This window comes from Furipterus horrens, unplaced genomic scaffold (genome assembly GCF_987537825.1).
Source record: "Furipterus horrens unplaced genomic scaffold, mFurHor1.1.pri manual_scaffold_4, whole genome shotgun sequence".
Lineage (NCBI taxonomy): Eukaryota > Metazoa > Chordata > Mammalia > Chiroptera > Furipteridae > Furipterus > Furipterus horrens.
The window spans coordinates 88,814,677-88,832,929 of NW_028327174.1; the positions used below are offsets into that span (position 1 = coordinate 88,814,677).

The 18,253-nt window shown below is 40.3% G+C and overlaps 1 protein-coding gene and 1 non-coding gene across 2 annotated transcripts in view; one reads left to right on the forward strand and one right to left on the reverse strand.

Annotated features, from left to right (window-relative positions):
* The first annotated feature begins 3,478 nt into the window (after positions 1-3,478).
* Positions 3,479-3,552, forward strand: TRNAN-GUU (transfer RNA asparagine (anticodon GUU)). The gene has a single exon. It is a non-coding gene; the product is annotated as a tRNA-Asn (tRNA).
* An 11,391-nt stretch (positions 3,553-14,943) lies between these two features.
* The window catches only part of USPL1 (ubiquitin specific peptidase like 1), a 34,601-nt gene continuing 31,291 nt past the window's right edge, over positions 14,944-18,253 (reverse strand). The window contains exon 9 of the mRNA XM_090273736.1: positions 14,944-17,000. Coding sequence (XP_090129862.1) covers positions 15,124-17,000 — 1,877 coding nt within the window. The 3' untranslated portion in view covers positions 14,944-15,123. The remainder of the gene's footprint in view (positions 17,001-18,253) is intronic.

Consider the following 18,253-nt stretch of genomic DNA (forward strand, 5'->3'; position numbering starts at 1 on the left):
ACATTTTAGTGGGAACTTCCAATTGAGAGTTTAATTTCAAAGGACAGAACCTTCTGGTTCCTGGAATGCCTGTTTCATAGTTTGATAAGTATAATAGTTCCTCTCTATATCATGGTTCACATATCGCGGCCTCACTGTATTGCGGGATTTTTAAAAATATTATATTTAATTATTTATTGTGGATTTTTTGCTATATCGTGGGATTTTGCAGTACTGTATATGTACGTTGTTAAATTTATGTAGGTTTAAGAGTATAGAATATGTTTAAGAACATAAGTAGTGTTTATAAAAGTGTGGAAAAGGTTAATAAGGACGTGAGAAAGGTTAATAAAGGACTGGGACCGGTTTATAAGTGTGTGGGAAGGGTTTATAAAGCCTTAAAATATATATATAAATATTACAATAAATATAAGGTTCCTACTTCGCAGATTTTCACCTATCACGGGGGTGGGGGGCGTCTAGAATGTAATACCCGCGGTAAGTGAGGGAATACTGTACCTATAATTACTTAAAACATAATGAGCCTATTAATGCCATGTTTCTTTCAGAAAACTACTATACCCACATGAATATGGAGGAAGGGAGACTCCAGAATTCAGCCTAATAGAGAAATTTGATAATATTTCCAAACAAGTATGACTGAAGGGACACCCTTAGACCTTAAGATGGGTCCTGAGGCACCAAGAGCACACTTAGTAGCTATTTCCTGTTATTCCTTTCAAAAAGGTGACTCTAAAACTTTAGAAACACTTATACACCCCACAGTCTGGGGCTGGAGAAAGGGAAGTGCAGTGGGGAGGTTAATAAGAACAAAGAAGCTTGGGGTTCTTGCTTAGTCAGCTCCAGCTGCTATAATAAAGTACCATGAACTGGGTGGCTTATAAACAACAGAAATTTATTTCTCACCATTTTGGAGCCTGGAAGTCCAAGATCAGAGTGCCAGTATAGTTGGGTTCTGGTGAGAGCCCTCTTCTGGGCTGCAGACTGTGGACCTCACCTCACATGGTGAAAAGAGATGGAACTAGCTCTCTGTACAGTATTCCTAACAGGGTACTAATCCCATTCACTAGGGTTCCACCCAAATACCTCCCAAAAGCCCTCTTCCAAACACCATTAAACTGATTAGATTTCAACATATGAACTTCAGGGGGACACAAACATTCAGTCCATAACAGGTCCCATAAACAGAGGGGACTGTGCCAGGAAAGACTTTATGGAATGCTGATGCAAGAAAGCCCGTTTCACAAGAGATCCCTTTCTCTCAGAGGAGGCATGTAAGAGCTATGGAATCTTCAATACTATAGATACAAAAAAGCCTCTTCAGCAATTTGTGTATACATGTGACTCAAGGACCAGATGAATGAGTGCCCTCCAAAGCCTCAGCATTTAGAGACAGTTCCAGGAAACGGGACAGAGGGAATCCTTAATTGACTTGAGATTGTCCTTTTGGCAGCAGAATAATAGGGACTCAAAACAGAAATTGAATGGAGTTATAGAAAAATTAAGTTCTATTTATTATACACCTGAAAGATCTCATTGTTTTTAAAAGGAATCACAGACACAAACACACGAAAAGAGATCATCATTTAAACACTTAAAAAAAAATTCTCACAGTTCTTAGGAAGAAACTGGAAAATGCAAATGGAAAATTTCATCAAATTAGCATAATTTTAAATTAAGTTTCACAAATGCAGTTTGGGAAAGTTTATTCGTTCCTATATTCCCAAGGTGGGGGTCACTGACTCCTTCTTCAGAGTACCACTTACATAAATATCCCCATAGAGCTGGAATAAACACATCCTAATCCAAATGTTGCCCAGCACAGAGAAGCAAGTATCCCTCAAGACAACAGGGTCTCTAGATGGCCCTCTTCAGAAGATTCCTCCCTTGCACAGCATATGCTCAACTCTGCAGGCCCCCTTGGCCCTTTTCCTCCGCCCTCCATCACTCTCAACCTCCTCCTCACTCAAGCAGAGCTGGCTCTGACTAGGCGGAAGGAAATAGAGGAGGGGTGGTAGAACCCATAGAATCCAGATGCAAAAGACATTCAGCAAAGATGCTCAACATAATTAATCCTTAAAGACGATCCTGACCAAGTGGCTCAGTTGAAGTGTCATCCTGTATTCCAGGAGGTTGCAGGTCAGTCCCCTGGTTGGGTAATGTATGGGAGGCAACCCATCAATGTCTCTGTCTCTGCCTCTGTCTCACCCTTCCTCTCTCTAAAATCAATAAACATATCATTGGGGGAGGATTTTTTTTTTTTTTAAGTATAATGAGATAACACTTCATACCCATTAGGATGGCTATTATTTTAGGGAGAGAGGGAGGGGGGGTGGCGAATGGGGGAAGGAAGGAAGGAAGGAAGGAAGGAAGGAAGGAAGGAAGGAAGGAAAGAAAGAAGGAAGGAAAGAAGGAAGGCAGGCAGGAAGGAAAATATGTTGTCCAGGATGTGAAGAATAAGAAAGAAAAGCTTTGTGCACTGTTCGTGGGAATGTGAAATGGTGTAGCTGCTGTGGGAAAATGATATGGTGGTTCCTCAAAAAATTACAACTAGAATTACTATATGTTTTATCATTTGTACTTCTCAGTGTGTACCCAAAAGAATTGAGAGCAGGGTCTCAAAGGGTTATTTGCACACCCATGTTCACTGCAGCATTTTTGACAATAACCAAAGGCAGAAGCAACCCAAGTTCCATGGACAGATAGATTAATGGGTAAAGAAAACGCAGTCCATCCATACAATGGGATATGATTCAGCCTTAAAAAGAAAGGAAATTCTGACACATGCTACAACATGGGTGACCTTTGAGGACATTATGCTCAGTGAAGCTAGATAGTGGCAAAAGGACATATTCAGTATGATTCCACTTATACGAAGGACCTAGAGTGGTCCAGTTCATAGAGACAGAAAGTTGAATGATGGACACCAGGGTTTGGGGAGGGAAATGGGGAGCTGTTGTTTAATGAGGACAGAATTTCAGTTTAGGAAGATGAAGTTCTGGAGGTGGATGGTGGTGATGGTTGCACATCAATGTAAATGTATTTAAAACTCTGAAATGTGGGTTTTAAAAAACTGAGTTAAAATGGAGAGGAAAGGAACTAGAAGGGGGGGGGGGTGTGGGCAAGGACCTGGGAGAGGAGGAGGGTCCCCCGCCTGCCGAACTTAATAGAGTCACTCTGTGGAGTGCAACCCCCTCCTGCAGCGCGAGGAGAAATCAGGGGCGGCCCACTGAACCCCAGTGGCTCGCCATCCAGAGGGAAACCTGCAGCCGGAAGCGGTCCCCCTCCTAGGGGCGGGCACAGTGGGCCGCTCCAGTGCTATAGGCACAGGTAACCTGGTGTCCACTCGCCCGCTGGTAGCCTGCTTCTCCCCTGTCTCCGTGCGCTCTTCTGCGGGCTGGCTCCACAACACCCTGAGCGGCTAGAGAGGTGTGGCCACGGGAATCTGTACGCACTGCAGCAGTTCGTGAGCAACCAAGTCTCTGTGGCGCAATCGGTTAGCGCGTTCGGCTGTTAACCGAAAGGTTGGTGGTTCGAGCCCACCCAGGGACGAGGTGCTACTTTTCCTGAAACAGCATTTTAACGCAGTCATCAGGAGAATTCTGATCAAAGTGTAGTAAGACACTGCCGGGTGTCCGAAAACAGAGGGAGGGCATCCAACTCTGCATTGCCGGCCCAGGGCAGTTTAGTTCTATTCCTCCAGTGCATCCAGGGGAAATTTGTACAGTCTCAGGAGGCCTGACCAAGGCTTTTCACCAGCAGCAGTCACTGTAAAGGAAACAAAACTATTTGCGTGTCGACAGGTGAGTGATTTAAATGCCACCGGCTTCTCTCTGAAAATCTGACACCACCAAAAGTAAATGTAGTTTACTGAGTATCGCTCCATCTCCAGCCGAAAGGAGTTGGGGAGCCAGGCAAGAAGAGGTACCGAGAACCATGGCGGGAGCATAGACACCGTAAGAAACTAGTTGCTACATTAAGCCTTGCTGCCACTTTTGTGTAACGGACTTGAACCCAGGCAAAGTCGTCAACGTTTACTGCATATTGTGATAGAATTCCACAGGACACTAAACTCAGGCAAAAATAGTATGGTTTCCCGTTGAAAGGTCTGCATGGTCTATTTTCAACTCTGGTCTCTCAGAAGACATATTTTTTCAAGGAGATGATCACATAACTTCCGCTATACAGATGGAGAACTACATTATACTATGATAACGTGATAACAGAATTCATTTCTGCTGAGACCAAGGTCACGTGGTAGGTGCTGTGTATCGTAGACAGGCTTATCATAGATAGTATTTAGAGACCTAGAAGAAGGAGAGCTGTCTCACTAGACTGTCTCTTAGGGAATTCCTTGGCAAAGTCTGGCTGATAATTACCCACTGCTGCCTTAGTTAGGAGTCCTAAAGGAGGGAATACAGTTCAATTGGCACTTATGGTGGAATTCCAGGCAGAGTAACAGGTAGCCCCCACAATCTTCTCAGGTAGGGGCTTTTTTTTTTTCTTTTTTCTTTTTCTTTTTCTTTTTTTTTTTTTTTTTTGATGTTACTCAAAATTCCAAACTTTCCACTGACATTTGAGGATCACTTACATTGACAACAGGAAAATGGGGGAAATGACGTCATAAGATCATTTATACACTCTTCCAACTGAGTCTTAACATTTCAGGATAAAGAAAGTGTAATATTTACTACTACTGAAGCTATAAGAATTTGGAAAGCATGTCCTTCCACTTAGAACACTAGGTTTTGAGCTCCTTGAGAATAGACCATTTTCTGTCTTAATAATCATTTTAGGTCCAAAGGATTTCCTTCAGATCCAGCTCAAATTCTTTAGTTTAGCACACAGAGGGTTTCCTGGCTGTGTTAAAAAGAACAGTTGAGAGGCAGTTATATTTGAAAGGAGCAATGAGGCTCTGGGCTATGGTGGGTATAGAAAAGAAGGCATGGTTGGAATTAAAGGGAATTGGACAGAACCTAGGGACTGAAACAGAAGAGATTGTGAGAGTGATCCCTACGTTTAGAGCCTTGGTGACTCAGAAATTGCTGATAATATTGCTCGATGTTGGGAATTTGGAGGGGTGAGAAACCTTGACAGAGAATCTTACTTGTTGCTGACTCTACACCATGGAATTCATCTAGAACCTAGACCCCGGGGGGTCGGGGTGGAGCTTCTTTTTTTTTTTTTTTTAAATTTAACTCCATTTTAAGATAAACTTCATTTATTTAAGATAAACTTCCTAAGAGAAAACTTAGAGCATTCATAGAGCCCTGTGAAAACCTGAATGGGAAGCTAAGGACCCCTCCCCCAGAATGTACATAGTCACAGATAATACTTTATTTACAGTGTTCAAGGGAGCCACAGACTGCCTGGAGCAGAGTTCTTGGCCCCCAGATTCTGAAGGCCCAGCTTTGTATTGTATGCTACTGACTGATAAAGGTCATAAAGTGTGTCAAATCTAAAATGTTTAGGTATGGAAAAATTACTAAACTGAAGATTTTAAGGTAATACTATTGACAAATCACAAAGAGAAAGGAATTCAGCAATTAAGTAGATATATAAAATTAATAATACTGAACCTGAGACAAAAAACAATCTTGAGTTTTTAACACTTAATGCTTGTCACAATCTGGAATGACTAAATGTGAAGGGCTTTAATATATCAATCCTTTCAGGGTCATTGCCGTAAGAATTTACACCATTGGCAGAACCAGTTTGTATTTCTTTCCTTGTGAGTTACTTAATGGCAGCCAGGGAATTGTCATGTTTTAGTTAGCTGCTCATAGGAATTGAGCTGTTTTTCATTACTTTTTAAAAGCAAAACAACAAAAATTATTGTCTCAAAGATGACTCCAACTCTGGTAGGCAGTTAGACAGACATGAGCAGAGCAAGGACATCGGGCCAGGTACAGAAGGTCACCAAGGTGGAAAGCCCCAGGTGCCTAGCAACGGGCAAAACTGGGAAAATAAGGACCTTGCCCCCTGGGTAAGCTCTCCTCACTACCCTATTGCTTGTCACAAGGTTTAGACCCCCTGATCATTCGTCCCTAGAGATAACATCTGGGCGTCAGCTGTATTTCAGCTCCAGGCCCAGAAAAGCAGCAAAACTGGGTGGGTGATGCCAGGAAGAGCTGCATTGACTAATGACCCCCTCCCTGCCCTGGCTCTAACTAATCAGCAGAGATCACAATCCTGAAAGGACACACCTAGAAAACTGATACTATTCTACTTAAATTCTCCCCTGAGACTGCCCCTAAGATCTCCACCCATAAAAGCTTTCAGGACCCAGCACGCTCTCCCTTCTCCCTCTGGGGATCATGCTCGCGCCTTTCCCCCAAACCCCCACCCTGGAAGTTCCATTACCTTTCCCTCTTCTAAGCTCCAAAGGCCCTTCTTTTGCCTCTGAAACTTCTTTCCTAAGCCCATTCCTTCTGCCACTCATTTCTTCTACCTCTGTGACTTTCTAAATAAAGAAATCTCTTATAGTTTGAGTCTTGGCTCTGAATTCTTTCCCAGTGACAACTCAAGTACTCAGGTTGCTGAACCAAGATCCTGTGTGGTCCCACAAGTGAAACACCTGGTGCATCTATCCCCACCACCAACAAAACTAGTTTTTCCTAAACAAGTAAATCAAATGCACACTTTAAAATAAGGAGTTCCCCAACTACTTCACTAATAAGCTGAGAAGCAGATTATCATACATTATCACATGTATGTGTGAGCATAGTGATAGTTTATTTATATTTAATCACACAATATATTCACTTATACTAGGACATAGACTGGTTTGATCATTGCCATTCACTTATAGTACTTATTACGTAAGTACTACATAGGTGAAAACCTACAATGGATGAGACTCAGTGTAGAATTTCTCTATTACTAAGCGCTGGGATTCTTTACAGTAACTACAAGTCCCATGGCCAGTGGGACCTCAGTTTACAACGGCAAATATTTTTCCATCCTGCTGAAAAGGGCTGTTTTATGGTGCCTTGGGGCTGGGGGAGCATTAACTATCAGGCGGATTGTGGAGACACTTGAGCCTCCTAGCACACTTAGGTAACCTCTGCCTTTAAGCCTAGTGGGAAAGTTATAATAAAGAAAAAGCTGGCAAGAAGGGTGCTTTCCCAAGCTATGAAGTGCCTGCAGTAACGGGACGAAACGCGTTTTCATTGAGTCATTTGCAGTACAGTATTCCCTCACTTATTGCGGGTATTACGTTCTAGACAACCCCCCCCCCCCCCGCACCCACAATAGGTGAAAATCCGCGAAGTAGGAACCTTACATTATTTTAGTATTTATATATATTTTAAGGCTTTATAAACCTTTCCCACACACTTATAAACCATTCCCAGTCCTTTATTAACCTTTCCCACTCCCTTATTAAGCTTTTCCACACTTTTATAAACACTACTTATGTTCTTAAACATATTCTATACTCTTAAACCTACGTAACTTTAACAACGTACATATACAGTACCGCAAAATCCCGTGATATAGCAAAAAATCCGCAATGAATAATTAAATATTTTTTAAAATCCCGCAATACAGTGAGGCCGCAATAAGTGAACAGCAATATAGAGAGGGACTACTGTATTTCACAGGAGTTCCTTTTCTCCTGTTGACCTCTTGCTCCTGTGGTTATATTTAATTTGATGGTTTTAAACTTTTCCAGGACCAGATGTGTTGTCTCTTTAGCCCTTTTGCTATTTTGTAGAAGTTAGTAAGCACCCTTTCATGGATCTGATTTACTGAGAAGCATCCAGGTGTGTCTTACAGACTCACTTGCCTGTTCTGTGGCTTCCTGATGGGACACTGATTGGGGACAGGGGTGTTGAGCTCCAGGTGGTGAAAAGGGGGCAGGGCCAGAAAGACAGTCACAGATAAACTCACTGAGCAGCCTTTTTCACAGCTGTGGCAGGATACCCACTGGAGTTGGATCTGGAAACTGCTCAGTATAAAATCATTAGTTTAATGTCATTTCTTTGGGACGTTTCTCTAATCCATCAGTTTGATTCCATTTTTGGCCTCCAGACTCTAAGTTTGGAGAGCCAGTCCATTTTGTGTTGTTTGCATTTGTAGTACCCCGCAAAACTCTGCAGTAATCATTTCACAATATATGCCAATCAAACAATTATTCTGAACACCTTAAACTATATAGGACGTATGTCAGTTATAGCTAAATAAAAATGGGAGAAAAAACAAAACTCCAGTAAATTGTATCTTTCATTTTGCATACACTTTTTCTGACTGGCAGAGGGCATTATTGTGATAATGTTAACAGGAAGAAAAATTGGCTAAAATTTAACAGACTTTTCTCCTAGCCTTTTTTTTTTCTTCTGGAAACTTTGTATTTACACTGTTTAATTGGTAGTATTCTATAATTGGTCACTAAATTTTTTCCCACATAACCTCAACTTACAACAGGGATTGGATATTTGTTAATAAATTTAACATGAAAAATATGTGAGTGGTATATTTTCAATGGTTAAAGAACAATGAGATGATTCAATAAATGATATTTGAATAAATTTACTAATGGGTAAAAAAGAAACCTCAATGCAACACATCAAAATATATTCCAAGAGAATTAAAGACTTACACACACACACACACACACACAGAGACAGAGAGAGAGAGACAGACAGAGACAGGGAGAGAAACCTAGCTTCATTAGAAGATATATTTATACTTTTGGAGGTAGAAATGACCTTGCTAAAACATAATACAAAAGGAAAGACAAAATAATGTAAAACTTCAGTCAAATCATAAAATTGATGGTCAAATGGAAACCAAAATTGCCGAAGTTTTAATACCCCTATACTTAAAGAGTAGATACAAATTAGTAAGAGTCCAGTTCAGCCACCACAGATCTGAAGGGCAGCCTACAAAGCTCCTCATGCTCCCTGTTCAGAAACCTAGATCAGACCCCATCCTAAGTGGGATGCTATAATTAGAACTGGTGAACCTCCCAATCTCCTCTTCCCAAGATCCTGCCCTAACCTGTGTTCTTGTTTATCTCTGTCATCCTATGAACTGTAAGCCTCCTGGGACATTAAACTCTAGATCTAATCTCTCCCACTGCTATCCAACACCTTTGTCCACCACAGTGCCCTCCAGAATATATGACAGAACTTACAATGTCCTCTTCTTCTGTGAAAACAATGCCTTGCCTGCCCTTTCAACATGAAATCTGAATATCCCCTGAAGAAACAGCTTCACATACAGTCCTGTCTTCCTGGTTTCCTGTTGCTATTTCAACTGTCCTCCATTTTCTTTATAATTCTTCAGTGCCTTTGAAGCACAAACTATTAGACCGAACTGTCCATACTGCTTCTTTTGCTGGCATTTTAATGGTTCATGCCTTTCCTTGAGGATTTTAGCTCCTGGCTTACTGTGTATTTCCCACCAGGATGCCCTCTACCATTTAGATGACTTTGCCTTTCGCACTTTATCCATACACCATCCTGCTCTCTTGTTTCCATTATCTCCTCTTTTTTTTTCCTTTTTTTTTAAAAGTATATTTTATTGATTACGCCGTTACAGTTGTCCCAATTTCTTTTCCCTTTGCTCCCCTCTGCCCAGCATGTCCCCTCCCCAGCATCTCACCACCCTTAGTTCAAACCTCTCTTCCCCAGCCTTCAACTCCTCCTCCCTTCACACCCTCAGCTGATAGTTTCACCACATCCCTCAGAAAAATAATCACCAGATGTTTCTCATTCTCTCATCATCAAATCTCCTAACATCTGTACATAGATACTTAGTCTTTCCTGATATTACAATGGATAAACTCTTCTAACTCTTAAAGTCACTCTCTCCTCTTATATGAAGGGGACCCCCAAGAAAACCAGAATTATCTTCTGGAGGGTGGGCCCCTTGTAGTATAGGCTTCCCCCACTAGGTGAATGTTCTAGGAACCCATCTGTATCAGTGAACCAGCTGGCATCGTTGTGGGAGGCTGCATTCAGCTTCAGTGAATTTTTTGGAAAACTCTTTCAATGCGTTTGCCTATTTCATGATGGGTGATTTATAAGCACACCTGTCCAACACCGCCCTGAGGGTTCAGTAGTTTTTGACCAAAAACAGCATGACCCCCAGGCCCTACTATCCCCAATCACCCGATCTCACCCCAAGCAACTTTTGTTTCTCTGGATGAAAAAAAACTCATTAAAGGGAAACGTTTGACAATATGGAAGAGGTGAAAAAAAAAACAGTAGAAGCACTAAAAGGCATCAAAATTGATCAGTTTAGAGATTGTTTTGAGCAGTGGGAAACAAGTCTCGATAGGTGTATTCCATCAAATGGAGAGTACTTCAACGGTGACTGAAGTTTAAACATGTAAGAGTACATAATTTTTTATAAACAAATTCTGTTTCTTTTTGGGTCCCCTCCACCCCAGTATGCTGGATCTCATCCCTGGAGGAATTGGCTCCCACTACTGGCCCTTCTCTCATCCACAACATAGCTTTGTTTCTCCATGGAACATTTTTTCACACATGTACTCAGTGACATCTCCCATCTTAAAAACATACACAAAAACCTTGACTTCCCATTCCCTAACCAGGCATCAGATGTTTAGAAAGAATGAGTCCTTATCTGCACTTCCTCACCACCCTTCACTCTTGAATCCACTCAGTTGTCCTCACATTTCCACTGAAATGTCCTTTCTAAGTCACCAAGGGCTCCTGTTACCAGAGCCAATGGTCACTTCCTAGTCCTCATATCACTCTATCTCACAGCAGCATCTGACAGATCAGCATCAGTCCCTCCTTAAAAAAACAAAAACAAGTAAAAAACACCTTTCTTCCTTTGATTTTCAGGACACCCTATTCATCTGGTTTTCCTCTTATTGACTCTTTTGTTCCCCAAAGCTGTCTTAACCCCTAAATTACCCCATCCTATATCATGACATTACATATGACCCATGTATTTTTAATTCCTAAATGAGTATCTCCAGTGTCTGCCTCTCCTGGGCCCCAGTGTTGCTTCATGTTCCTATGAAATTATCTCCATTTGGATGTCTAATAGGAATCATACATTTAACATCTGAGGTCTGTCTATCCAGAAAGTATCTAGCTATGTAATATGGAAAAGACATTTATTGAAGAAGATACAAGACACAAGAAACTTTGTACATAGGATAATGATGCCTCAGTCCCCCTTCAAACTGGGCACCTTGGAACCTCAGAGTTCTCCCAGCTTCTCTTCCACTGTTCAAAACACTGCAAAACCCTTTGTTGGATTAGTCATCAGCTGCTCTGTCGTATTTTTCTGAATCTCATCAATGGTCTGAAATCTCTTCCCTTTCAAAAGTGATTTTAGTTTTAGGAAAAGCCAGAAGTCACAGGGCACAAAATCTGGGCTGTAGGACGGCTGAATCACCTGGGTGATTTGATGTTTTGCCAAAAAAACTCTGCACAAGACATGATGCATGAGCAGGTGCATTGTCATGATGAAGCTGCCAATCCCCAGTTGTCCCTAGCTGTGGCCTTCTGAATCATCTGAATAGTTTCCATGGAGGAATGTTCAAGGTTAAGGCAAAATTGGATGCAGATTCATTGCTACTGTTATTTTGAATGTGATGGCCACAGTACACATACTCACTCACTGGTATCTACCACCCTCACTGACTAGTACAGTGATGTCATTATTGTTCACGCACATGCATTTCAGTCCACTCTCCTTGGCTGTTAGGTTACATTGATGTTGCGCAATCTATTCTCGTTACATCAATGGTTGGACTTTTTCTGGACATATCTCATATACTGTCGGCCAAAAAAGTCCGTTGTTTTTTTCCGTACAATGGCTCTAGTAGTGTTTAGCTGTCTTTAACTTCATTCAAAACAATTTTGTTAAGATTGTATTATGACAGCTCTCATTTTTGGCGTATTATGCTTTATTATATCAAGAAAAGTAAAAATGCAACTGAAATGCAAAGAAAGACTTGTGCAGTGTATGGAGAAGGTGCTGTGACTGAGTGAATGTGTCAAAAGTGGTTTGTGAAGTTTCTTGATACTATTGAGATTTTGGTCAAATAATTCTTTGCTGTGGGGCTGTCTTATGCATTGGAAGATGTTTAGCAGCACTCCTGGCCTCTGCCCACTAGAAGCCAGTAGTGGGAGATAGCCAACGTACACTCAAAATATCCAAATCAATCAAATCATTGGTGAAAATGAAAAATGTGTCTCTTATTTTACAAAAAAAAAAAACTAAACGGATATTTTGGCAAACCCAATACATAATTGAATTCCTAAAATTTTTTCCTTCCCAAGTCTCAGGAAATAGCACAACCCTTTAGGTGGGGCAGCAAAACCAGACTGATCTTTGACTGCTCTTTAACCCACATCCAACCATCCACATCCCATTCTCTTTGAAATGCAAATGAAAAGCAACCAACTACTTTTTCACACCTCCACAGCTATCACCCCTGAACTCTTAAAGAGACTGTCAGAGACCAGGGCTTCTACTGACCAACTGTAGTCACTTTCCACACATCAGTGATCCCAGTGGTTTCCTATTCTCATGTTTAGACAAGGCCTCACTATGGCTCACAAAGTCATACAAGACCTGGCCTCTGCCAACCTCTATAACCTCATGTTCTAACTCTTCTTCCCTTGCTCACTCTGCTCAACCACACTGGCCCCTTCCCTGTCCTCAGTCATGCTTAGTATCCTCACTCCTCAAGACTTTTGTTCTTCTCTTCATCCTGTCACATATCCAACTCCCTAACTTCACTGAAGACCCTGCTCAAAGTTCCCATCTCCAAGAATCCTCCCACTCATCCACTTTTCTTGTTCATAGCATTTAGGTTATATGATGTCATAAAATCAATCCTCATTATTCCCAGATTTTATATTTGTGAATTTGCCTACTTTCTAAAAATTTTTTGTAACCCTAATAATCAATACTTGCAGTGCTTTTGTGGTCATTTATGGACATGCATAGAGCAGTGAAAAAGTTTGAGTTGCTTGAAACACACGTTCCTAGCTGAGGCCTAACAAGTCAACACTGCCTTTAACTCTTACACATTTTTTTTTTACAGTATATTGTGTCTCATTTTTCACTTTTTGTTGGCAATCTCAGTTTAAAATGGCTCTCAGGTGTAGTGCTAAAGTGCTGTCTAGTGTTCCTAAATACAAGAAAGGCAGGACGTGCCTGATGAAGAAAATACAGAAAAAAATGTGTTAGACAAGCTTCACGCTATTGGCTTGGTGTTCAATGTTAATGAACCAACAATACATACATTAATCTCCCTCCACCCTACTCCCATGCCTTATCTGTGGTTACACTTTGTGCAGGTGTTGCTACCTGCGGTCCAAAAATATTAAACAGAAAATTCCAAGAATGTTTATGAGTTTTAAATTGTACACTGAGTAGCCTGATGAACTCTTGCACCACCCCACTTCATCCTGGTCAGGATGTAAATCCTTTGTCCATTGTCTCCCCGCAATAGACAGTCCCCACCCATCACTCATTGAGTAGTCATCTATCAGATCAGCTGTCTTAGTATTGCAGTGTGTGTGTTCAAGGAAACTTTATTTTATTTAATAATGGTCCCAAACTGCAAGAGCAGTGATGCTGCAATTCACATACCAAAGAGAAGCCATAAGTTTTATCATAGGTATGTATGTATATGCAAAAAAACTATCTAAATAGGGGTTGGTACAATCTACAGCTTTTGGCATCCACTGGAGGTCTTCAAACGTATCTGCCACAGATAAGGGGGGGAACCACTGTATTCCATAAGGTGTCTTTAAATAGCTATAGACAAATAACAAGGATAATCCCCATAGGTCAATTAACAATTACAAAACATTACAAAGCACCTCAATGCCTAAAGGTTACTGACAAAAGGTAATCCATACAACATTGTCAAAAACTGTTAAGATGGAAAAAGGCTCACTAAACACTAAGTAAAAACAGATCATACAAACAGGCACAACAGAATCCCACTTTTATTTACCATCGATATGCATAACAATTTGAAAATGTTTGAAGTTATTAGCACTAAGTGTGAAGATGGAAGATCCAAAATCTTCTTAGTGTTTCTCTGTATTTTCCCACTCTTTCCTTACAATAAACATGCATTACTTTTGTGATTAAGAGAAAAGGGGAGCGGGGGAGAAGGGAGAGGTTTGGGAGTAACTTTGATAAATCAATTATAAAGTACTGAATCCCTGGCAAAGTATTCTACCCCAAGACTGCCACCCTTAAACCTTCGTAACTACTGCTACTATCAAGTCACTACAGCAGGGGTGCTGCTGGGCATCCAAACTTTAAATGAAGCTTGTGATGGGTAGCCTGTATTGGCAAGTTCAGCACTTTTAACTGCTGTAGTAACCCATGCTTCGCAATCCCAGCTCTACAAATTTCTGTTGTGTGTTAAATGTGATAAAAGTATCTTGCTCATAGGGACATCAAGGTTTAAATGAATTAATGTTTCATGAGTAACACACGATACACAGCAGGCTTTGTAAGCACTGGTTATTATTTTCTCCCAATTAATATGGTGCCCCCACTATATCTTGGGGGAAAAGATGGTATTTATGATAATGTAAACTCTTTGCCCATCAATATAAAAATAGATTACTTTTTCCTGTTATAAGTCATTCATTGATCACTACCATTACTTAAATTTCTAGTAACCAAGTTTCCTGCCACCCTCTGTAAGGAGAGAAAAATGAGACCAGTTGTATGGGAGAAGTTTACATTCTACTTTACCCCAGAACCATTAACAAAAAGTCACACAATTATATACCATATACAGTAACTTAAGTTTGTATAAACGAGTGTTTTTCCTGGACCAATGTAACCAAAATTTAAAATGTGGGAATTTACCACACCCAAACTATAAACTGCCAGAAACTAGGTATCACTTTTCATTTTTAATGTTTTGAAATCCTCATTGTCCTAAAAATACAAAATGAAGCCAACAAGGAGAACAGATTCCTGGTCATTTTAATTTGTAAAACAAATCACATGCTTTAGGGGCAGAACCAGAGGTAAAACCTTCAGCAGCTGACATTTTTTTCATGACAAGGTCAGTGTATAAACACTACCTAAAAACATAGTTAAGTTTTTCCAAGACAATATTAAATATTAAACTAAAAAGTTAATAGACATTCAACTCTCAAACAGATATTCATCAAAAGACGGTAAGTCTAATGTGTCATTTGGTAAAGAATTTAAGGTTGAAGTGGAAAAAAACTCATCAAAAATATCAGTCTTCAGGGAAATTTCCAAGTCTGATGTTCTAATGCAGGCATTATTTGTTAGTGAGTCTGGCTGAACCTGGCATTGATTTTTCTTGGTAGGGCTGCAATTTTTATGGTCCTGTCTCAGGTGTGTGTTTTGGGGAATACCACTTAATTCACTAGGTACTGCTGCTGGGATATGCTTATTTCCCATTTCTAAATACCTAAAGTCAGCCTCTCCATTTTCTGAGACCTCTGTTGAAACAACATTTGTAGGAGACAATAATTCTGCTAAAATTTCTTCATGAGTTTGACCACTGTGTGGAGAAATATTAGGCATGGTGGTTCCTCCGGATTTATTATTGGCAATATCAATTTGATACTGTAGTTCTTTTAACAAGTCTTCTATTGACTGACCATCATTTGGAGACCCACAATGGGACAAGTGTTCTGAATTTTCACTTGGAAGTTTATCATTTGGGGGGGAAGACATAAGAGTAGCTAATTTCTTCTTTTTTGCCTTAAGTTTTTTAAGAAGTTTCAGACGGAGTTTATGAATCTGACCCTCAACAGAGTCTTCATGGTTTGATGAAGAAATACCATTTTCATTTCCACAAGATTTGTGGATGAGTTCAGTTCCATATGAGGCCTTTTCATGTTTCTTCAAAACTTCCAGGTCAGCATTAACATCAGCATGTGGAGAAGCCATGCTACCTGAAGATGGCAGACTTGGTGGAGGGTCACTGGCTAGAGGATTTTTACCCCTACAGACTTTCTTAGATGCCCGGTGAGCCTTCTGGTTTTTACCTTTAGTTTTAAAGCCACCAAAATTACTTGCCCCCTTAACTGAAGGCTGCAAATCAGTTACAGTGTTTCTATTAAGAACTGAAAGACAAGGTGGCATGAAAGAAGCACCCTTGCTTAATAAGCCTTTAACCCAACTTCCCACAAATGATTTCTTCAGATTTTCGCTCTGAGATTGATTCTCTGATGACTCAGCTGCTATGGATTGAGAAAATTTTCTCTTCAAATTAGATACCTGAGCTGTAACATTTTTTTCTGGCTTTAATTTCTCAGTTTTCAGTGAAAGACATTGTTTTAACAGAACATCCTTCTCCAGGGCAACTGTACCATCAATGTCTACTGACTTCATTCCCTGTATAGGACTAGGAGCATGAATATCAGTCACAGGTTTAGTAATTACAATATGTTCTGAATTCGGCTCTATTGACTTCATGTTTGTATTTACAATCTGAGATGGAGAGCTGAAGTCCAAAAAATGGTCTTGGGTAGGCTTTTTCTTACATGGAACTGATACTAAAGAAGTCATAAGTGACTCCTGCGATTTCAAAGTATTTGTTTTGATGATCACTCCTTTTCCTGCCACAGGTATATTTTTTAATAGGAAACCTTCAGAGTTAACCTGTATTTTTTCAAGTGTCAAAGGTAAAATATCATTGTCAACCAAACCTTTCAGACCTGAAAGTAAATGAGGTCCATGAGCTACACCTTCATCCTTGGAAAGAGTATTAGGAGCAATTGATGTATTTTGGGGGGGTGTTCCTGAGGGTGTTTTAGCTGAGGCAGCATCACCTACAAAACACAATACTGGAGGTGCCTGTTTCTCATCACTGGAAGCATGTTGATCATTAGTCTTCTGAAGTGGAAGACAGACAGATGCTTTATCTGTCATTTGGGCTGTTTTTCTTTCCCAAATAACAATATGTATCTCTGAAGCAGGGACTTCAAATTTCCCATGCCTTTCAGTACACGGACCTTTTAGGTCATCACATTCCAGCCAACTTCCTGGGGAAAGAGGGAGGAAGTGAAAGAGGTCAGACATTTAAAACCACCATCCCAGGTTAACTTTCTTCTGGTCACTTTAACTGCTCTATCACTGAAGATGCACTGAGAAGAATAATAGAAAACGTGACCATATCCTCATGTCACCATTTTTCTCTGCCAAGTCTTAAAGCCCTTATTTGGATAACAAATTTAAGGACTAACATCCAGAAATTAGAAAAAGAGTTTGTACTCTTTCTTAAAATATGAAAATTAAGACAGAAATATATTTAACTTCTGGGACTTAGAATACACTTATTACCTAATTTATCCAACAATATTAGAAAATAAGATTTTTCCCATATATATGAATTATCAAGATAAATGAAGCTGTCATCTCAAGTACCAATATTTGTTTCAATTCTTATTTTTTCTTTCTTTTTTGTTTTGGTTAATTAAAAAAAAGAACAGGTATTTAGGTTTCTGAGCCTCAGTTTTCTCATCTGTGAAGTGGGAATGGGATGATGGATGACAAGGGAAGAGGTTAACTCCCTCTACACACAAACACACATGGGGCAAAACCATTCACTAATCTTATGTGGATGCACCCTTATAAACTACCTGAACCCACTACTTCTTATTCTATACCCATTAAAACTTGGAGAACCTCTTGTTTGTCTGGGTCAGTGGTTCCCCACCATGTATGCACACTGGAATCACCTGATTAATGTTTGGGCCCAATCCCCAGAGACGAGACAACTGGTCTAGGGGAGAATCAGGTCATTTTTAATAAGCTAATCATGATTTTTATATGCTGTCAGGGTTGGAAACCATTTAATCTCTTCTACCTAAAGATGATGTTTCATTCCCTGGAATGCAAGAAAAATTAAAATAAGCTGTTCTTTTAGTTTTTGCTTGTTACTGAGAACCTCTTCCCCCAAAGTGCAAAGTTCAGTTTGCAAAGTACTTAGTCATCCATCCAAATGATCCCCCAGGATAAAAATATCAAATGTATGTGTCCAAACAATAAAAAAGAAAAAGAATATATCAACAGCTTGATATATATAATACTTTAAGGCATGGGTCCCCAACCTCCGGGCCTGTTAGGAAGAGGGCTGCACAGCAGAAGGTGAGCTTGAATGTAATGCGCTTGAATCATCCCGAAACCATCCCCCTCTTCTCCCCAGGTCTGTGGAAAAATTGTCTTCCACAGTGCCAAAGAGGTTGGGGACCTCTGCTTTAAGGGAACTGAGTTATCTTGTCTAAGACAGAGTGAA